Source organism: Dromiciops gliroides, chromosome 4 (assembly GCF_019393635.1).
Source record: "Dromiciops gliroides isolate mDroGli1 chromosome 4, mDroGli1.pri, whole genome shotgun sequence".
NCBI classification, from domain to species: Eukaryota; Metazoa; Chordata; class Mammalia; order Microbiotheria; family Microbiotheriidae; genus Dromiciops; species Dromiciops gliroides.
This window is the reverse complement of record NC_057864.1, coordinates 382033545-382057013: the sequence shown is the minus strand read 5'-3', so window position 1 is coordinate 382057013 and position 23469 is coordinate 382033545. Positions and strand designations below refer to the sequence as shown.

At 36.8% G+C, this 23469-nt stretch overlaps 1 protein-coding gene across 2 annotated transcripts in view; it reads right to left on the bottom strand.

Moving 5' to 3' along the window:
• Positions 1-23469, bottom strand: part of AIG1 (androgen induced 1) — a 327250-nt gene that overhangs the window by 184546 nt on the left and 119235 nt on the right. The window contains exon 3 of one of the 2 annotated variants that reach the window (XM_044004057.1): positions 13774-13875. The exons of the other annotated variant lie outside the window; for it this stretch is intronic. Coding sequence (XP_043859992.1) covers positions 13774-13875 — 102 coding nt within the window. The remainder of the gene's footprint in view (positions 1-13773; positions 13876-23469) is intronic. 2 annotated transcript variants of the gene reach the window in all.

Sequence of the window (23469 nt, the reverse complement as noted above, 5' to 3'; positions counted from 1 at the left end):
CAGATGAAATAAAAAACTTTCAATTTTATTGATATTTAAAATTTTTATATATCACCAAAAATTTCCAACATCTACCCTTCTATCTCTATAATAAATAATGCTTTAAAGAAAGAGAAAAAATCAGAAAACCAATCAAGTAATACAGTTTAAAAGTCTGAAAATATATGTAATATACCATTCCCATAGGCCTCCCACCTCTACTAAAGGAGTGTGGTGGAAACGTCATCTCATATTTCATCTTTCAAGATATGCTTGCTCTTCATACTTCTGCAATATCTGCTTTTGATTGTTCTTTCCATTTACATTGTTGTAGTCGTGTATATGGTTTTTAGCCCTGTTTACTTCACTCTGCATCAGTTCTTGTAAATCTTTCTATACTTCTCAAGATTCTATTACATTCGTATACTACAATCATTTTAGTCATTCTCCAAATGATAGACAACTACTTTGTTTCTAATTCTTTCCTATCCTAAAAAATGATGTTATAAATATTATGATGTATATAGAGACTTTTTCCTTATCAATGAATTTCTTAGGGCATAATGTTAGTAGAAGAATCTCTAGGTTAGAAGGTATTAAAATTTTAGTCACTTTATTTACATAATTCCACATTGCTTTCCAAAATGGTTGTACTGATTCTCAGTTCCACCAAAAATACATTAGTGTGCCTATCTTGCCTTTACCCTCCAACATTGACCATTCCCATCTTTTGTAATTTTTGTCAGTCTGCAGGGGTGAACCATAGAGGGCTGTTTTGATGTACATTTCCTTATTAGTGATATGGAATATTTAAGAAATTTTCTAAATGTAGAGTAACTAGATAATACTCAGTAAATAAGAAAGTAGGAGTGAATTTTTGGGGAAAGGCTATAAATTCCTTTTCATAAGATGTCTTTCAAAAAAAAAATAAAACCGTTTGAGTATTTGATTTAGTTGTATTTTTGCTTCCCATGTGAGGGATCAAGATATGATCCTTTGGAATATCTTTTAGGCCCTTGTCCAAAAAATAAATTATTAACAAGTGCCAATATTTCCATTTTATAAACTATGTAAATAATGCACAAATAGAAAGAAAGAGGAAAACACAGGAGATAGAAAAAAATAAGTGTCACATTAAGGTAAAAATGAAAATAACCTAAGATACAAAGAATTTTATCAGTATTCTAATGAAATATTCTGGGTTGGAATATCACTGAAATTGGTACATATGACCATCATTCCAGAGAAACATTTTTGTAGCACCACTGTAAAGCAAGGAAGCTTCCACTCACATCAATAGGGAATCTTGCAAAAACATTTCAACTACCTTTTTAATTCACTTTCTCCCATCGAAGATGATGCCTTGCTATAATATAACATAAAGTCAGTCAGTCAATAATCATTGAGATATTGTCTACTCCAACTTCTTAATAAGTCACTGCTGCCACCAGAAAAAAGGAAGAATATAAAGCCTCAGGGTACAGAATTTCAGGCAGGAAAAAAAAAAAAGCAAAGGCGGTACTAATGCTCAGGCTATCCACAGGCTCTTTCAATATGTGGCAGCCTGAAGAAATGTGAGATCTCAACATCACTGCTACCATTAGCATTTTTTGGAAGAAGTTGATTTTGGACCTATCATAGCATCCCAGTGTTTTCCACCATGGCAAGAAGCTAGCCTAAACCCCTTTGTGTCCATCATACTTCAGTATTTCAAGGATTTGTGATGTTGTTCATGTGGGTACACCCTCCCTTTCCCCAATGCAAATAGCAATTCCTCCTCTATGACTTAGCATGGTCTTTGAGACTTTGCTGTAGCCAATAAATTTATTACTATGTGACCTTCCTGGGTGATGAGCCTCTCTGGACTTAGGGAGAACACAGTCTTTAGACATTACCGGTACTTCACTGGGCCCATGCTTGAAGCCTTGCCAACTTGGGAGTTCTTGCTAAAACTTGTGTTCTTGTTGGCAACCTCAAAAGTCCAAGGTCACTTCCAACCCACAAAGAGGCATTGGAAGAGAGGTATAGTGGAGGTTTGCACCCATTAATGAATGACAGTTGTGGATGCCTAGAATCCCACTGTGGCTTTAGAGTTTTACATATCAGGCAAGCCTATGGAACATCAAGATTTTTATACCACATTTGTTCACCGCCCTAAAAGCATCTGAAACCATTATCAAGTTTTGGGAGCTATAAGCAATTTGAGTGGTACCATACAATTCAACAATATCCCAAGATTACTAAAAGATGGTCTATGACTGCTGGTCATATCAGAATAGACAATGTCATTTTTTACTTACGCCCCAGTACCAGTGGGATAAAGCAGAGTTGTTTTGTGGAGCTATCACTACATCCAAAAGGGGCTGGGCCTTATTTGTTGATTGAGAAACAGCTATTGTCCAACAAGGAAAGGGATAGAGGCAAGTGTCAGAATCAAGAAGAACAGCTGAACAACAGCTAGAAATAGGAAGCAGTGGTCCACACTAGAGAAGTGGGAAACAAGATCATTTGATTCTCATCCTGCCTGAGTAAGGGAAACCAAAATGGGTTTGGAATTCTAAAATAGATGGACAAAAATGGTGGGAAGATATAGAGATTAAAGGATGTGCCTGAGGTTAACATGTCACAGACTGAGTGGGTGAACCTGAGTCCATCAAATAATTAACTTTGCTCAGCACATAGTATCCTTTTATATCAGAGGAGGCAGCATCTTTTCAATTGTGCTGGCCTGCTTTCTGCCTCTTAAAAGTATAGGGCAGGGGACAACTAGGTGGTGCAGTAGATAAAGCACCAGCATTGGATTCAGGAGGACCTGAATTCAAACTCGGCCTCAGACACTGGACACTTACTAGCTGTGTGACCCTGGGCAAGTCACTTAACCCTAAAAAAAAAGGAAAGAAAAAAGTGTAGGCCTGAGCAAAACCAGAAAAAATATACACAGTGTCTAAAATAAGTTAAATGGAGGGAACATTGAAAGGGAGACAAATTGTAATAATTTTGTTTGTAATAATGATGCCTGGGACAGGGAACAGATCCCTCCTCTGGCAGAGAGGGAGGGCCTGTAGGAGCAAAGAGTTGCACACTTTCTTGGATGAAGTCACTGCATTTGTTTTTGGTCAGTTATTTCTCTTTGTTTTAAGGGCAGGAACAATGGGGGTGTCACAGCAGGGGACACTAAAGGCACATAGGTATACATAAAAATTGTCACAGATAGGTAGAGAAATAGAGAGACAGAAGATAAAGAGAAGATAGATGACAAATGTTTATGCTGTCTCAATAAATGACTGACAGAGATAGAGATGACAAATTGATAAGTAAATAAATTGAAAGAAGATGGATAAATATTAACATAATGGAGTGACTTGTCAGAAGCCAGGATCCCAATGTATCCCATCCTAGTTATAGGATTATTCAATCCACATTAAGCAGCCATTATAGAGGACAATGTTAGCTTACATTTATATAGACTTTGAGGTTAACAAAGTATATAATTATTATAATCATTATCTCAATTGATCCTCTTACAATAACCCAGTTATTACAAGTATTATATCCCTGTTTTACAGATAAAGAAAAAAGATGATCAGAAAAATTATGTGATTTGCTCACAGTTATATTTGATTCAATGTCTTCTGACTCCAAGAGCAGTATTTTTTCTTCTATATGAGACTGCTTCCTGATGCAACAAGAGGGTTAGATTCAACTTTCAATTATTTAAGAAATGTCAGAATCTTCTTTTAATCATTTGTAATACAATTTAACAGGTCATCGAAAGCACTAAATACAATCATCTGGAAATGGTTGTATATGGATGACTAAACTATCAAAATGGACTAGAGTTTTTTTGGGAGTTGACCCAACTCTGTATTCTGACAATATGCCTCAGGATATTTTGCCACTATGCCCTTTAAGCCCGAGTGACTAGTAAAGGATAAGTGGAACATGGCCATGGGCTCAGCCTTTAAGGTGCTCCCTAGCAATGGCTATATCATGGAATACGGTTTAGAGCTGGAGGGGCATGAAAGACCATTTGGTGCAACCTCTTCATTTTATAGATGAGGAAATTGAGGTCCATAAAGATGAAGTTCCTTTCCAAAAGGCACTTGAGTAGTAATTAGAAGAGGGAGGACTCAAAACCAGGTCCTCAGATTTCAGACCCAATTCATTTTCCCCAGCAAACCATACTGCCTCCTATGGGATAACTGCAAGTAAAGAAGGCAGATATTCATCCCTTTACTTAGGTTTAGAGTGCCCTACCACATTTCTGCTTTCTGAAATCCTATTCATCTGTTACCTACCCCACCCCTAAGCCCTCACTTATTCTCCTTAGTCAATATAATGATCTTTCCATGATCTAACCTTACATAATATTCCTAACCTTTCTTACATCTTTTTACATTTAATTCTGTACTATTATACTGCATATTTCTGTCATTTCTTCTTTTCAAGACTGTAGGCTCTGTGAGGGCAAGAAACATGTCTAAGTGATTTTTCTATCTCCCTGAGGACATTATACAAAGAAGGTACTTAATAAAAAATTTTAGTTATTGAAATGAAAGAATGGAAGGAATGATACATTACTTTTTCAGCCAAGGTCTCAGGCTCACCACAACTCTTAAAAGCAGTCTTAAGCAGCCAATGGATTGTCTATTTAGTATCCGTAGCTTCAAAATAATTTTCAGTTGTACACCATTTAATCCAACTGAGTTAAGTGTTGTTGAGCACTTACTATGTGTAAGGCTCTGTGTCAGGTTTTGTGAGAGACCCAAAGAAGAATATAACATGGTTCCTATCTTCTAATATGAACAACTGCATAAAAATCCATTTATTTATTCAGAACGTACTCTTTGCCACACACCGAGCCAAGTATGGGGGATACAAATATAAGCAAGTGAGACTGTGATTACACTCCAGAGTTTGCATTCTAAATAGGGGAAGACAACACACACAGGAGAGCTACAGCTGGCAAAGGGATTCCTGCAAGTCCATGCATGGCTGCTTGGTGGCCTGATTCTGGGCTAAGTCAAGTAAAGTGCTTCTCTCTATGTAAAGGCTTCATGCAAAACCCTTTGAGGTAAAGTGAAAAAGTTTCAAAACCTGGAGTCCAGGATCCCAATGTGTCCCATCCTAGTTATAGGGAGTTCTAATGGGAGGAGTGAGGGACAGAATACTTGCTGCATGGTTTGAAGCTAGCTGGGAGATAAGGCATGTAAACAAATAACTATAATATAATCTGCAATACAGCAGGGGCAATAGGAGAGTCAGGTACAAAATGCTATGTTAGGTCAGAGATGAGGAAACGCTTCAGGTAGAGTGGAGCAGGTAAACCACACAAAAGACAAGATTTGCACTTAGCCTTGAATGACAGGTAGTGTGACAGTATTAATGGAGGAGGGGATTAGAAAGGTACAATTCAAACAAAAACCCAGAATAAGGAAACCACAGAACCCATTCAGCAAATATAAAATTGTCCTTTTTGGCTACGGTGTCATGTGCATATGCAAAAGGAAGCAGTAGGAGGTAAGTCTAATGTAGGTTGTGCCCAGTGGTGGCAGGGACTGGATACTAGGCAAAAAGAGTTTGGAATTTGGGGGCTGGTCATGGGGAGGTACTGAGGGTTTTGGAGCAAGGGGTAAATGATCTGAGCTTGACTTTAGAAAGAGTAAAAGCAACACCAAGAAAACTGTGGAAAATGTTAGCCTGCAAATCAGTTATATTCACATAGAGGAAGGAAAGAAAACATAAGCATTTACTAAGTAAGTGACTACTATGTGCCAAGCACTCTGCTAAGTGCTTTACAATTATTATCTCACTTGGTTGTCACAACCCTAGGAGGTAGGTGCTATTATTTCTCCTCATTTTACAGTTGAGGAAACTGAGGCAAACAGAGGTTAAGTGACTTCCTAAGAGTGACACAGCTAGTAGGTGCCTTGGGCTGAATATGAACTCAGGTCTTCCTGACTCTATCCACTGGCCCATCCAGCTATGTCTGGGAATAATGACTATCAAACAACTACAGAAAACTAAGGCCAGTCTCTTTCTTATGCTTTGTTTTACCTGCTGCATTGGATACTTGCTGTTACTATTTATGATTCTCCTAGGCTTATAATCAGTATATCTTTGCTTAATGAGTCACCTCACAGTTATACCTAAAGTAGGAAAAACATTCATCTTGGAGTCAGAACACTCTGATTGGAGTTCTACTGACTTGCTTTGTGACCCTGGGCTCACTTACCAGCTCTGAACCTCTGTTTCCTTATTTGTAAGAAGGGAAGGCTATATGAATCTTTAAAGATTGCCTTGGAAAGGTTTTTTACAAAAAAAAACCTCTTATTTTTCAAGTATACATTTATTTACCTCCCAGGATGGTTGTGAGACATAACTAAGGTAATGCATGTAAAAGAGCACTATATAATTGTAAGCCAACACTCCTATTAACCCATCAATAAGCATTGAGTAAGTACCTACTGTGTGACAGGGACCATACTCAGCTCATGGATTAAAAATATGAAGAATTCATCAATTCTCTGTCTCCAGGAGCTGCCATCGTATCACAATTTATTTTTTCTACTGTTACTGTTTCCTTGAGGTTTTACTACTAATTTTTTTCTAATTATTAAAAATTATATTACTTAAATGCATCTTTAAAGAGCCCTATGGAACCTTTTTTTTAAAAATAAAAATCTTTTGTTTTTAAGGAATACTCTGATAAATCATTAATTTACTAGGTGTGACCTTTTGACTTTTGCATTGTTGGAGAAAGAATAGAAAAGAATGCTTCCTTAAACACAGAGTCCCCAGAAAGTTCAAAAACTCTAAGCTTTGAATTCAACTTGCAAGTTTAGCACTGGTGATTTCCAGATTCAAAGGATAAGGGTTTACACGGCATTTATGAGAGACCTGCAAAGGATGTAAGCAAGGCCTTCTGCCACAGAGCCAATTTTGGTGGCTGACAAAAGATTTGTCTGTGGTATCAAAGGGAGTTGATCCCCCCAAAATTGCATTCCTGCCAGTCCAAAACCCTATCAAAAGCTTCTTTGGCTTCAAACAGCTCTTAGAAAACAACATTTTGAAGAGCTAAGGGTAAATGAATTAAAAACATATGGATTAAGTTTACTTTGACATATGTATGGGTCTAAGGATTAGGAGAAAAGTACTGAGCAAACCACGTTTTGGGTTTTGCTGACCCCAAAACATTTGAATATGAGTTACAGACCTTTTGATGAACTCAAAATACTGCTGGGCTTGCCCATCTTTAGTGTTTAGCAAGAAAAAAAAAAAGATTCAGAGTTTAAGCCAAATAACAATTTCAACCTTGAATTTTAAACTAGCTTGGAAGTCTACAGAAATTTGCAGTACCTAGAAAATATTTTCAAAAGTCATCTTTTTATCTTGATATATATTATTATTATTATTATTTGAATAATTTCAAATTTTATTTTGAAAGAAAATAGTTGATATAAATAAAACAATCAACATACAGGAGTTACTCATTGTACTTAATTTGTACTATTATTCACCTGACATAACTACTCCTAGATTGTCCAGAACTCCACATTTATGAGGACAGAGATAGTGCATTTGGGGGGCAACAATTAGGGTCCTCTCTACTTAGTATGCTAAAGACCTGAGTTCTAATCTTGCTTCATTCACTTCCTAGGTGTGTGACCATGGGCAAATCACTTAACCTATATCTGCCTCAGTTTCCTTATCCATAAAACGTGCATAATGATAGTGCTTATCTCCCAGGGTTGCTGTGGGGATAAAATGAGATAACAATGGTAAAGTGCTTTGAAAACCTGAAAGTACCATATAAATATTAGTTAATGTTAATATTGTTATTGTTATTTAGTTGTGACATCCACCAATATTCAACATCTGCTGTGGGAGAAACCTGGTATACATCTACCCTTCTTTCCTTGTAATATAGTTGAAGTTGGAGAAAAAAGAGACATTAATTAGTAAAGAAGTAAATTATATGAAGTTGTATCTTCTTTCCACTATCATCATTTGGAACTTTCTGAGTTCCAATAAGGAAGCCCCTTTTTTAATTTATTCTCAATCAGAAATCAATAAATCAAGCAACCATTTTATTTTTTAAAATTTTAACATTTTTATTTAAAGTTTTGAGTTCTAAATTCTATCCCTCCCTTCTCTACCACCTCCTTGAAATGGTAAATAAGCAACTATTTTCAATTGTGTGCTACAGTGTTAGATATTATGGGGTATAAAGAATGATAAGACATTCCTAAGACCAAGGAGTAGCTGAGGAGATTTGATATACATATAAAAAGGAAATTGATGATAGAAGGTAGTGTACAATATATGTGTCTGATGTATAGACAATAAGTTCGTTAAGAGTTAGAATGGGGGGGCAGCTAGGTGGTGCAGTGGATAGAGCACTGGCCCTGGATTCAGGAGGACCCGAGTTCAAATCAGGCCTCAGACACCTGACACTTACTAGCTATGTGACCCTGGGCAAGTCACTTAACCCCCATTGCCCCGCCAAAAAAAAAAAAAGACTTAGAATGGGGAAAGGACCTTGTGCATTGGGAAAGGAAAAAGTCACTGAGGTACAGTAGTCAAGAAAGGCTTCATGGAAAATGTAGGACATACTGGGCCTCAAAGGATGGATGAGATTCAGATGGGAAGGAAGAGGAAGGATGAGAGAGGAAGTCAAGAAAAATTGCCTGCATACAGGTAGAGAGGTAGGAATGCATAAGGCAAGTTCTGGGCCAGCTGAGGAGTTGTAGAAGATGAGGAGATGAAGGCACTTCACTAAGTTAGAAATGTAAAAGAACAAGTTGAAATACTGCAAAAATCCCCTGGATTCCCATGGCCTTTTTGAGTTTTCTGTGGGAATCCCTTTCAAGTATGAACCCCATCTAACCAGATGCTCTGAGGAATTTCTGCCCTCTATCACAGCTTATGAGTTTTATTGTTTCTCAGGTATCTCAGAGACGCTTTAGAGGTGGAATCTTAGTAAAAGAAAAAAGAAAGCACAAGGTCGGCTTCTTTGAGTTTAATGTTTTCATTGGTGTTCTTTTAGCCAACATTCATAAGGGTGAGAGGATAGAGTGACCCAAGCTCCTCCTGGAATCAAACGCATGCATCAGCTGTGTTACCCAGACTTGGACAGTTTCCACAAAGTCATGTTATGCTCCAAGGAGGGTAACTTCATCTCTGTATTTCTACAAAACCCATGATCATCCAGACACATTTAATACTCCTTTCTTCTTTAAAAAGGCAGATGTACAAAAACTACAGCTGTCTTCAGTAATTACTAAATGTCAAAATAATTGTGAAAAGGCTAAATATTCATCTAAATTAAGGTTAGTTTGATCTTCCATTGCATATTAAGAAACAATGACCCATTGAGTGTGCTCAGTGGTGGGGTCCAATTCCTTTCTTTCTCCTTCAGAAATTATACTGGAGAATGGACAACTCATGCTGTGATTTTCAGAATATCTGTCATGGCTGTCCACAGCTCTATAATAACAATAATAATAATAATAATAATAATAACAGCCTACTCATCTGTAGTGTCTTTCATTCAAGATCTCAAAGCACTCATCAACGTTAATTAGTTCTCTCAATAAGCAGAGACATTGTATCATTGTTGAGTGCTTCCTGATACCGCAGTGCTAATTGTCTACAATCTTTTCTGAGTTTAAATATTTATGGGTATTTGTCTTTAAAATGCTTATTTGCTCCCCTGATGGTGCTTTAAAATTATGGTCTGCAGAAGTGGAAGGTCCCAGAGTTCTATTTTTGCAACAAGAACTGAGCTCAGTAATAAGGCAGGAGAGTGGGTGTAATAATCATACTTCTTGTCAGAAAACAATCCCTTTGTAGCTCCTGCATTAGCTCTCTGAAATAACTCTTCTGCTAGGTCTTCATCGTTAAGATGCCCATGTTGACTGCAGCACCCCACGGCGTTCTGCCACTGCCTCCCATTACGTGCACCACTCTACCACCATCAACCTTGGAAGGTACAATTGTTGGCAGTTGCTGTCAACTGTTTGTTTTTTGTGTAACAAGCCAAGAGGGGGTGGGACCACAAACATATTATATTTGCATATGGAGTGCTTTCTAACCACTTGGATGTATTCTTGAATAACCTTTCAGTATTCTTGAGAGGGGAAGAAGGTACACATTTCAGGAGTTCCAAAACTTTTTGAACTTGTGACAGTCCTTAAGTGTTCGCTTGATTTTGCACCCTCCTCCCCCCTTTAAAAGTAGTATATGGAGAATATTGATTTTTTTAAAATTAAATCATACCTTTTAAATGTATTGTATTTCATTGGTTTCTCATGTGCTATCTCACCAGATGGTCTGAGCACAGCAATGAGATGGGTAGAGCAGTTATTACTTATTCCTACTGATGAAGAGAATGGGTCTCAGAAAGGGTAAATGACTTCGCCAGTACTATGACTAGTATGCACCAGGTGAGGACTACAACACAGGTCTCCCACTCCTAGTTCAATATTCTTTGTTTGGATAGTTTTTTATGTTGTCATTAGCCCCCAGGGTAGGGTTATAAAACCAGGATTGGGAAATCACCGCTCTAACTTCTAATTCTCCAGCCCTATCTCTCTCCTTGCTTACAAATAGGATCCAGTTTTCAGCAACTTTGTATTTAATCTAAAACCTGTTTTATTTTGTGGTTGTTCCTGAATTCTTTTTAAAAGACTACAGATTGTCCTGGGCAAGTCACTTAACCCCCATTGCCTGCAAAAAAAAAAAATTAAAAAAAAAAAGACTACAGATTATAAAGCTGGAATTGATCCTTTACTTCAACATTTTCATTTTACAGATGAGGAAATCAAGGGCCAGAGAAGAAAAAGAATTTCCCCAGTGTGCAAGAGGCAATCAGATTTGGAACCCAGGCTCTTTTGATTCTAAATCCAGTGTTCTTTCTACTACGGCAATTTGCTGACTGCTCCAGTTCTAAAAAGTTCCAGCTTTTAAATTCAAGGCCAGTTCCATAATGCCTTCTAAGAGTGTGTCATAATGACACATTATGAATTGAATTTCAGTTTTGTGGTCCAAGATTCCAGATTGGTAACAAACAGTGTTGAGCCCACACAAACAATGTCTGGTTCTGCATCTAAGAAAAAAAATCCATGCTCTCCTGGAGGGATATAAACTCTCTTAGCCAACAAAGAGATCTTCCAAGCACTAGGACAGTGTACATTGACCAAGAGGCCAAATCAGCTCTCTTTTTACTGTTAGTTATAAAGACCAGGCCCTCTATCTACAATAGACTAGGAGCAAAAGACTTAATTAGCTGTAGTGACACGACACTCTGGCTTGGTATCAACAGAGGCGTGCCCTCAAAGGGTTCATTTGTGATCTATGGAACAACAGCAGCAGAAGTCTGTCCAAAGGACTAAGGAAGGTGAAAGGTGTGTTCCTCATCTTAGTTATCAAAGTCGTCTGAAGGACAATTCTGAGAGCAGACAAGGATTTAAGGTCTAAAGGCAGGAAATTTGATTAATAAACTGCCTGCCGGAAACATTCAGCCTAAGAAAAATGTAAAACTGGGACCAATAGAGGTTGTGATCAACTCTTCAGGCTGATGGTATATAGTTTAGAAGGAACCAAGTGGTTAAGCAGTTAGAATTCTCTACCCTATGATGTAATTCCATTGTTCTCTGCTAATCCCGCCCCCCCCACCCCCACCAAGCTCTCCCCAGAAAGTAACTGCTAGTTCTAAACAGAAAACACAGCAGACCAGGGCTTCAAGAATGTCCTCACTTCACTAGGTCATATCCTTTGTTCACACGTGAACAGTTATACATCACAGCTTCATATCTGAAGATAATGCTATGGAGGATAACCGCACCTGGACAAAGGTGAAATGACTAATTTGTTCTTTCCTCACTGAGGACATGGGAAGATTGTTCTTTGATTTGTGGCTGAAGGAGCCCTGTGCAAAATCTAACACACTGCAACTGCATCTGGGATACAAGCTTGATCTGAAATCTCTTCTAAGAAAGAGCACCTGATTTTCAAATGATGGGTGGATCCCAAATGAGGTTTTGCAAAAGTCTACAACTCTCCTTCAAAGTACCCTTAACATATTTCTTCTGCCCTCCACATTTGTAGTTATAAAAATTCTACCTGTCCCATTAAAAACTGATAAGAATGAACATGCATATGTCTAAAATCACAGATGTTGGTGCCCTTTGGGGAAAAAACACTATCCAAACCATAGTTGTAAAGTGGGTACAATTTCATTACTGACTGACCCAGTGGTGCTACTTCACTCATTACAAATGGCTGTCATACAATGACATCAGCAAAGAAAACTGTCATCTGTCAAAATGCACAGGATTTTACAAAAGGAAGAAACAAGTGCAATCACCTAGTACAATTCCTTCATTTTATGGGTAGGGAAAATAAGGTCCAGAGAGCTTAAATAGACTACTAAAGGTCACATAGCTAGTTAATGATAGAGTCAGAATCCCATCTCCTGACTGCTCATCCAAAGCCCTTTCCCCCTATACCATGCCACCTCTTGGATGCCCAGAAAAGCAGAGAAACATGCCAATTATTACATTTTGTTTTAGAAAGGCTTGGTTGTCAGTCTAGCAAAATCATATATACAATTGTTATTATGCACTACTCTTCTTAAAATACACCAAAGTGGGATTGTAGCATTTAGAGCTTTTCCTTTCCCCAATAATTTCTATGATGCACTGTCCTTTTCACCAGAAACATCCTGAGACACTTTCTAAAAATAGCTATATCCAAACTTCAGGCTTACAAATAAATTTAATACAACAACAAAAAGAGACAATCCTAAACCTCAGAAACTGAAGTGGTAAGATAATACCCAATTCCTTTTCAGACAATTTTCCTCATTCAGAGATTGATAATGCATTTAAAAACATCACACTAGGGGCAGCTAGGTGGCGCAGTGGATAGAGCACCGGCCCTGGAGTCAGGAGGACCTGAGTTCAAATTCGGCCTCAGACACTTAACACTTACTAGCTGTGTGACCCTAGGCAAGTCACTTAACCCCAATTGCCTCACTAAAAACAAAAAACCCAAAAAAAACCCAACCAAACAAAAAAAAAAAAAACATCACACTGAAAGTTTGGGAAGGCATTACAATATATATGGTATCAAGAATGTTGAGATTGGAAAAAAGTGAAAATCTCAATGCCTATAAGGTTCTCCAATCAGAAAAGATCAAAGAAGCACTCAGCAAACAGGGACTGGAAAGGAAAAGAGTTCCCTTAAGAAAGACAGGCAAGAGAATATTCCTTCAACATTTAAAGGAAAAAAATAGAAATACTTCCAAAGTTGTCATTAGTTTGGAGAAACTGTCTGATGTAATTCTGCTTCCGAAAGGGCTCTAGTAATATTTCTGGATAGGGGTGGAGGAGGGTTGAGAAATAAAGAAAAGGACAGAAAAAAGATGAGGTATAAACTAATATTCAATCTGTAAGGTAGGAGGAGCCACTTCAGTGTAAAAAAAATAATTTTATCTCTCAGAGGCTGAACTGATTTAACTAGCATTTAATTAAATGTGGTTTCATTACAAAACAAATAATAGCAGCCTTAAGTTAGTATACATAGTGGGTCAATTTACTTAATAGGCTTAATACTAATTCAATTTGGCCATTAAAAGGGAAGAGGTTTTAATCTCTTAACATCTTTCTTCCTTAATGATCATCCATTCTTTTGCATGCATTTCACAATAAGTCATGAACCAGCAATAGAAACTCAAGCACCAAAGGATTAATAGATTTTTTTTAAAAAATCTGTGTTTGTTCTACTTACCATTCCATGGTTCAGCCAAGCAGGAATAAAATTATCAAGTAACTTTGGGTAAACCAACTCTCTATCATACATGTAGATGCTCCAAAACACAACCACGACAAACTAGGAGAGGGACAAAAACAAAAACAAAACACATGAGTACAAGCTAGAGTTCAATCAATTTCAACAAACATATATGAAGAGACCTATGCACAACACTGTTTTGGGTACTAGAGGAAAAAAAAGGTAGGATGCCTGTCTTCATGGAACTTTCTTTCTAATGGGATATATCAGATACAAAGAAATACAAAAGAACACACAATGATGCAATGATTCATTTTAGAATGGTGCAGAACGAAATAATGTGAGATACATGAGGAAGAAAATCATTGTAAACTGGTGGTGACAGGGAAGGTTTCAAAAAGGTGATATTTATGCTGGGCTTAAAGGACATAAAGTTGGTTAATGTGGGAACTTATTTTGTTTACATATATTTGTTTGTTTTTGTGGGACAATGAGGGTTAAGTGACTTGCCCAGGGTCACACAACCAGTAAATGTCAAGTGTCTGAAGCTGAATTTGAACTCAGGTCCTCCTGGATCCAGGGCTGGTGCTTCATCCACTGCCACCTAGCTACATCATTAACATATATTTGTAACAAGTTTTTGTTTTTCTTTGTAAATGGGCAGGGGAATGAGAAATGAGAAGGAGATAATTTGGAACTGAAAATAAAAGTGAATTCTTAAAATGAAGGATCTGTAGACAAAGTGGAGCAGGAGTACAATAAACAAAGAATGTGGTTTAATTTGGTGGGAATTTAGTGGCTATGTGGAGAGTAGAATGAGATAATACTGAAAAGGAAGGGAAGCTCTAGAGTATGACAGGATTTGAATATCAGGCATGAAGCTTAAAGATTATTTGATAGGCAATAGGGACCACTTAAGATTTTTGAAGACAGGAATGTCATGACTATATCTACAATTTAGGAAAATTATCTTGTCAATGGATGGGTTGGAAAGGAAGGACACAGGAAATAGGGAGATTTGTTAGGAGGTTATTATGTCTAGGTGGGAAGCAATGAAGATGGCAGTGGCAACAGTGACAAAGGGCAGAGACTGGATATGAACGATATGTTATAGATTCACCATAACTTGGTAAATTATTAAATCTGAGTCATCAAGGAGAAAGAAGAATAAAACAATGCATCAAGTTTTGAAACATGGGAGAAAAAAGAAATGGTGAAGCTACTTTTTGGTCCTAATAATCTGGGAGGTTTTTATTTATGATTTCTTGAAATATAGTGAAAGTGGGGAAAAAAGCAAATTTGGGAGGGAATATGCTAAGTACAAGAGCAGACCTTTGGGGACCACTCACTAAGGAACTGGGAAGAGGAAGAATAGCTACTGAAGAATATGGAAGGAAGAGTTAAAGAGGCAAGGGGAAAAGAAAGAAAATTCTCTGATACAAAGGACAAAAAATCTAATATTCAGAAAAGAAAAGTCCAAAGATTTCTGGGAAAGATAGCTGCCTGATAGGAAGATGGGAACCCACTCCAGCAAAAACTTAAAAGTTTTACCAGACTGAATAGTTAAGAAATATAGTGAGAAAACAAAGTAAGTAATTTCTTCCACAGCAGAATTGCACCCCCCCCCCAATTTTTTTAAATGGTAGTCTCCCAGCAGGACAACAGAGCAACCAATATTACTAGTTGTTATCATTATAGTATTCTATTCTATCAAAAGCATTCTTTCTCCTCTAGAATTATGCCCACTTTTCCATGTTAAGGTAGTCATGGTTGCAAGTCCTTATCCTTTTCCTTTTAAAATATTCTTTTTTTAAGATTTCGTATTCAGTTGAAGGTTCCAAGTTCAATATGATCTTAACTAACTCCTCAGTACTTGAGTTCCTTATTTATGGCTCCTTGCAATATTTTATTTCTTTGATGTACGTATACCTTTTCAGGGTTCCTTATGGAAATACAATGTCTAGGATATTTTTACAGTGGTTTTTATGAAATCTAGTGGTTCTACAATTATCGTAACCCATTTTTTAAGTCAGGTGTTTTCGATGGGAAAATACCTTACATTTTTCCCTTTTTCGTTTCTTTCTTTCTTTGTTTCCTTCTTTCTTTCTGTTGCCAATCTTTATTTTGTTCTAATATTTCTTTCTGTCTCCTGGAGCCATTGATTTCATTTTGGTCCATTCTAATTTTCAAGGAGTCTAATACTGTCTAGAGCTTAAGAGGTCAGAGTCCAATTCTGTTTTGTCTTGAACAAACTAAATCTGGAGTTCAATTTTGGGTACTGGAGGAGGCAAAAAGGGGTTAAGATAAACTGAGGCTTGAGTCCTTATCAATAGTACCTAAAAGGGTTAACAGAGAAACCAAGGTTTGTGTTCTTACTGTAACCAAGAGGGTTTGTCCCAATCAACCCTTTCTATCAACAAAGACAATAACTAGGGACTATTAACCATTAGTGGCTATTAATATTCCTAGATGACAGGACACCTAGAAACCAGATCTTAAGTGAAGAGATACCATAAACAAACAGACCCTCTGGGTCTGACAAATTTAAGTATGTCTTTAGGAACATGCCCAGAAAAGGCCAGATGTGTTTTTAAGTTCACCTTATGAAGTGTAAACCCCCAAAACACACCTCCAAGGAAAAAGGTACTTGCCTCTAAGGTTGTCATAGGACCCCCAGGAAGTCCTAATTAGGATAAGACCTCCCATGAACCTCCCACAAGGAGGAGAGTAAGATATAAGGAGATAACCAACTTTTTCTCACTATAAATATAACTATTCTTCTTCCCCCTATTTGAGACACCTATCTCCATGGTGGTCTGTCCCTGTGGTCAACAGTATTTCAATAAAACTTGGGAAACTGAGTCACTGAGTCTTGTAATTCTTTGGGATGCCTCATGATCAATTTGATTAATTAAACCCAACCCCCACATCAGGTACATTTTAAGAAGGGCACTGATAAACTAGAGAGTGAAGGACCAGGATGGTGAAGGGTCTCAAGTTAATGCTATATAAGGATCAGTAGAAGAATGGGATAAAATATTTGGCTCAATTAAAATGAAATTTAATAGGGATAAATGTAATACATAGAAGATGTTTGGCTTGTAGAAAAGAAGACTCAGAGGGACATGAGAACTATCTTCAAATATTTCAAGGGCTAGCTCATTGAAGAAGGATTTTCCCTACTCTTCTTGGTCCTAAAGAGATAAACTAGGAGAAATGAGGGGAAGTTGCAAAGACATTAATGTGAGATTGGCAGAAGGAAGAACTTCTTAATAATGTGAACTAAAAGTAAAATGGATTACCCAGGAAGTAGTAGTTTCCTTCTTACTGGTGGTCTTCAAACAAAAGCCAGTTATTGTAAAGGGGATTATCTTTTGGATATAGGGTGAATTGGAAGGCCTTTGAGATCCCTTTTAACTCTTAGATTCTATGAAAAGTAATTGAGTCAGGTTAGATCAGGGCTTAGCAAACCATGGCTCAAAGGCTCAGTCCCAGCTTCTGCCTGAGAGTTAAACATGGTTTTTATATTTTAAAATACAAGGAAACTATTTAGAAATGTAAAAACCATGCTTAGTCCTCTGCTAATAAAGAGGGCGTTGACTAACCCCTGGGTAGACGATCTCCAAGGCCTCTTTCAGTTTCATATATATGCTCCTGTGATTTGATAGTTGGTGACCTTTGATAAGACTTTAAATAGTGAGAGTAGCCCAAGGGATGGAGACAAGAGGTGCTGAGGATACAGAGGCATGCTGTTTAGAGAGATTCAGAGACTATAGCAAAAGATAAGAACATGCCTTAATAGAACTCAGTCACCATGATAAAGGAAGGGCAAGACAAACAAGTAAACCAGGCACTGACTGAAAAGACTGTCTTCATTCCATTGGAGGGTGGCTAGATGCATCAAAGACAGAATGCAGCCGCTGTTCTCTCCTCTTTCCGCCTTCTCTCACCTGTGCTCAGTGTAGATTTGCTGTGGTGAGAAAATCTAGTAACTGTCTGAGGAGAAAGATGACAGCTGTTGGCTAGTGGTCTCAACTCAATTCCAATGCCAACTCTGCTGAATTTCTCCCTCTCATATTAAGTTTAAAAGTTCTAAGATCAGTCTGTTCTGATGCCACTTCCCACTCTGAAAAACTAGCCAATGAACAAGAAACTAAAGCAAAAGTCATTTTTCCTGGACCTTATCATATGGTTTGAATTAATCTTCCCATTCCCAAGTTATTCCATTTCACCACTAAAAGCAATTAAATCGCAGCTTATAAAATTTCAGAAAGTCACACAGATATGAAACATTAATTTCTATAAGTAAAGGTTCTATTCACTTAAAGAAGGTACAGGGAATGAAGAACGATGGATGGATTCCTAATATTCTTCTGACTTTTATTCACACATAAGAAGTTAATCTTGGCTCCAGAAGCTTATTTTGACCGTAACGCTACATGAGAACCCAAAGAAAGGAGGCTGTTCAAATTGCTATCTTCACTTTCCTCCAAACTATGAGTAAGAAAAAATTCAGATAAATTTGAAAAATCACTGAGTTCTTTCCCTTTTTTACATGCAGCATTTATTATCAAGAATTTCTCTTTATGCAAATATAAAGGTATGTCCTAAAAATGCTAAATGAATATTTCTTTTCTATTACATATGGGTCTTTTTTAAAGGTATATAATAAACTAAACTTTATGCTTGCCAAAATTTTTGTAAACATTATTGTGGAGAAGATCCAGCGTAGAGTTCAGGTCAAGGAAAGGTTTCCTGTGAATGGTGAGGTCCTTCATATACTCCAGTTTGTGGATAACATTGTCTAGACTGAACAAGTTCCAGGACATTGCAAAAACTCCTTAAAGAGATCTGTAATTGCTGAAAGGAGTTTGGCCTGTCCATTCACACAAGAAATACTGGACAACTACTGCCCAGATTTCAGCATGACTATGAATGGATAGCCTAAAAATGTAGATCTATACCTCTGGTTCATCATCTCTCTGTGAGGAGAGAGACTGCTTAATGTAAGAGTTGCTGTTGGTCACTGCATGAGTTCTTAAGTCTTCCAGAGATTTTTATTTATAATATTGTACTACTGTATAAATGGCTCTCCTGGTTCTGCTCACTTCTTAGGTTTCTCTGAACTCATAATTTTCATCAATTTTCAGCATAATAATATTCCATTAATTAACATACCATTATATATCATATGTTCATATACCATTCATTTGTTTAGCAATTCTCTGATGAGAAACTCCTCCTGAATTTCCAGTTGTTTACTGCTTTAAAAGTGCTTCTATGTGTATCTATGACTAACACTTTCAGCTTAACCTCCTTTACTATAAACGAATAAATGTTTGGTTTCTTAAAAAAAAAAAAGTGCTTCTATGAAGATTTTTAATTAGTATTTTTTCCAATTATATGTAAAGACCATTTTTAATATTCATTTAAAAATTAAGTTCCAAATTTTCTTGCTCTCTTCCTTAGCTCTCTTCTCCCTAAGACAAGAAGCAATTTGATATAGATTGTGTATGTGCAATCATGTAAAACACATTTACATATTAGTTATATTGTGAAAGAAAAAACAGGCCAAAGGGGGAAAAAATCATGAAAAGAATAGTATGCTTCAATCTGCATTCATATTCCATCAGTTCGTTCTCTGGATGTGAGTAGCATTTTGTATCATGAGTTCTTTGGAACTGCCTTGGATGGAACAGTGTATTCCTAAATCTTTATAGCTGATAATCACACAATGTTATTGATACTGTGTACCATGTTCTCTTGTTCCTACTTACTTCACTTTGCATCAGTTCATGTAAGCCTTTCCAGGTTTTTCTGAAATCACTCTGCTTGTCATTTCTTATAGCACAATAGTATTCCATTAGATTAATTTACCACAACTTGTTCAGCTATATCCCCTCAATTTCCAATTCTTTGCTACCACAAAAAGAGCTAATGTAAATAAATATTTTTGTATATGTAGGTCCTTTCCCCCTTTTTATGATCTCTTTGGGATTTCTATGAATATTTTTTAACAGATGGGTCCTTTCTTTGTTTCTTTGATATCTTTGGAGTATATACCTAATAGCAGTATCATTGGATCCAATGTTACACTTAATATAGTAGCTAATAATAATAGCTAACATTTATATTATTGTGTAATTTAAGATTCTAAATGTGGATTCTAATCTGTTCCCCCAGTTTTGGGGGAAACTGACTAAAATCACTGATAAAACGAGTTTAGGTTTTTAAGGGTTTATTGAAAAATAGAAAGAAAAAGATTGAGAACAGAATTCCAACAGCCTGGCATTCCTATCTTTCCTCAAATTTCCTGTGAAGTCCTCTACCACCACCACCACCATCAAGTCAGGAACCCAAAAAAGCGAGTGCTCTCTGCGCAGGCCCTCTTTCCTCCTTCCTGTCTCCTCCCAGAAAATAGGAGGCTCCTCAAGTTGATTGGCTGGTAGCCTTGATAGACAGCACCCATGAGCAAACGTCACTTTTGACGCCAAGGAAAAGCCACATGGCCTTGCCCTCTGAGGCATTTTCCTCATGGCAGAGCTTTCCCACAGCAAGTCTCCAGTAGGAGGCATCATTCCAATCATTACATTATTATGTACCAGGATCTGAGTGCTTTACTATCATAAACTCATTTGATCCTCACAACACTCCTGGGAGGTGGATACTATTATTATCTCCATTTTATTACAGATGAATAAACTGAGGCAAACAGAGGTTAAAGTGACTTGCCCAGAGTTACAGAGCTATAAGTGTCTGAGGCTGGATTATGAACTCAGGTCTTCCTGACTCCAAATCTACAGCTCTAGACCAGGGCTTCTTAAACTTTTCCCACCTGTGATCCCTTTTCACCTGAGAAATTTTAACACAATCCAGGGCATATAGGTATATACACTAGGTATACATAACCTTTTACTGTTGCCAAAATTTTTAATGACCACCACATTCAGTTATTTGACCCCATATGGGGTCATGGCCCACAATTTAAGAAGCTTGGGTCTAGATACTGCACCCCAACTGAATCCAACTTGATAAAATAAGAAACAAAATTCATTTCAAGGCACAAAAGAGCTAGCAAATCAATGGGAATGATAAAAGAGTAGAATGGAAAGGGAAATAGTATTTCCAGACCTAAAACTATTTTCTGAAGCTAGAAGAATTAAAACTATTAGAACTGAATTTAAAAAAGGGGCGGGGGCAAAGTATTGCACCACCTAGCTGCCGACTGCCAAACTGCCTTCCAGAATGACTAGATCCATTCACAGTTCTACCAGTACCTTTTTCTTTTTGGTTTGTTTGCCTCTTTCCACAAATATAAACCAGATGAGCCAATAATCCACCATTTTTCTCCCCTCCTTACAAGCCATGAGATCAAAAATACTTTGTTTCATAACTCGTTTTACGAGTCATGCTGTTTTACGGCACAGAGTCAAGAGTCAAGTCCAAATGGTTCTCTCCCAATTATGTTGGTTATGACTTACATAAGTTTAGGCAAATAATTTAATTTCTTCCCCTTAATAAAGGAGGATTTTATGAACATTTATTGATTGTCAATGTATAAGGTATGCTCATTATAATCCATTTATAATCAAACCTCAATTACTTACATTATATATTATCTACCTTGTAGCTTGCTTGGGTAAGATTTTAATATGTAATTGGCATATGCTACTTATTCTACATGCTTTTATTGTCACTAATTATTGTCAAGATGATTATTTAAAAAAATAAGCGTTTTCGTCAAGATGGGTTTAAGTCAACTTTATCTCACTGCCAATTGGCATTTGCTCAAGACATGTCCATTAATATCATTTTAAGGAAATTAATCAGGAAAGTCCTTTGCTATGCATTCTAAATACAAATGGAAATTATCTTCTGTTATACATGCAATTACTTTCTTTGAATATTGTAGATGATTGAGAATTAATAGTAAATGCATTTATAATGACCTTTTTTTTTTTCAAAATTTAATCCCCATAACATAAATCCTTCAACTTACACAGGCACAAAGATTATCTTCACACCCACCTCCATTCTACTGAAAAAGAAGTTATTGTTCTTTCTGTTCCTTTTTCACTCTTTAACTATCAGATTTGAGGTATAGACCATGAATATAATTACAACATAATATCATTAATATTAATTTTAGTAATACAAGAATACAAGTAGTTAGAGATTAGGCTAAACATTATCTTTGTATTATATGAAGGTGGAGACAGGAGGTTTCTAAGCAAACTGATGCAATATTACACTTTCACAAGTATGCGCATATAGCCAGTTCATTTCAATTCTACAAGGTGTAATTCAGTTGAAAGTCTTACAAGACTCTGTTTTGAATGCTGGAAATACAAAGATGCCAAAGGACTCAGATATGGTCCTCAGTGTGCTTACAGTCTACTGGGAACAAAGGGGAAATAGAACATGTACACAGATAAGTATTATTTATTATGTGACATCTACTGTGGAAAACAATTTCCGCATGCCTTGGGTTTTAGTGCTTCCATCCTCATATTATCATATTATTTGGTTTTTGACTTTGTATCCTCAGTCTAGCACATAGAAAGGATAAGACAAGAGAAGGGGACTGAACCTGTTATTTCACTGGTCCAAGGTACTTCCAGGAGAAGCAACTCACTTAACTAGTGAAGCTCAGAGTAAGGGTTAGGGAACATTCTCTGCCACCTGTAGTGTTAGAGAGTTGCCTATAGCAGTGGGGGGTTGGGTGGAGAAAGGAACAATAATTTATTAAGTGCCTACTATGTTCTAAGAACTGTGCTAAACACTTTACAAATATTTTATTTTATCCTTGTGATCAACCCCATGAGATTGGTGCTAATAGGTGGGATAGCAAAGGGTTATGAAGAGAAGGAAAAGGAATAAGTATTTATACAGTACCCACTATCTGCCAGGTACTATGTTAAGTGCTTTACAAATATTATCCCATTTGATCCTCACAATAACCCTGGGAAGTAGATATTATTATTATCTCCATTTTTATAGTTGAGGAAACTGTGTCAAACAGTGGGTGAGTGACTTGTCCAGGGTCATACAGTAAGTGTCTGAGGCTAGATTTGGACTCCAGCTCTCTATCTACTGAATCCCCTAAACTGGTATACTCGCCATGAAAAATGCTATCTACCTCTAGAGAAAGAACTGATGGCATATGAATGCAAATTGAAATATACTTTTTAAAATTTTCTTTATTATTCTCTTGGGTTTTTTATTGTTTTCTTTTGCAAGATGAATAATATGGAAATATTTTACATGACTGCACATGTATAATCTATATCAAATTGCTTGCCTTCTTAAGAAGGGAGTAGAAGGAAGGAGAAAATTTGGATTCAAAATTTTTAAAATGAATGTTAAAAAAATGTGTTTACATGTAATTGAGAAAAACAAAATAAAGATTAAACCAGAAAAGATCTGAATATGTTTGCAAGACACAGAGGAAGAAGGCAGTAGATGTTAAGATGCTGAAAATAAAAAAAGAGAGAGAAAGAATGATCAATGGGACAAGCTCACAAAAATAAAAAATAAAAATAAAAAATAGGAGGAGAGGGCATGAATCAAAGCCACACGTGGAAGAGAGCCTTGCCAAGGAGAAGGAGCACCTTATCCTCTGAGACCGGAACAAAAAAAGCAGAGTGAGAGAAAATACTGAGAGGTTTTCAGATGTAGAGGAAGGAAAACCAG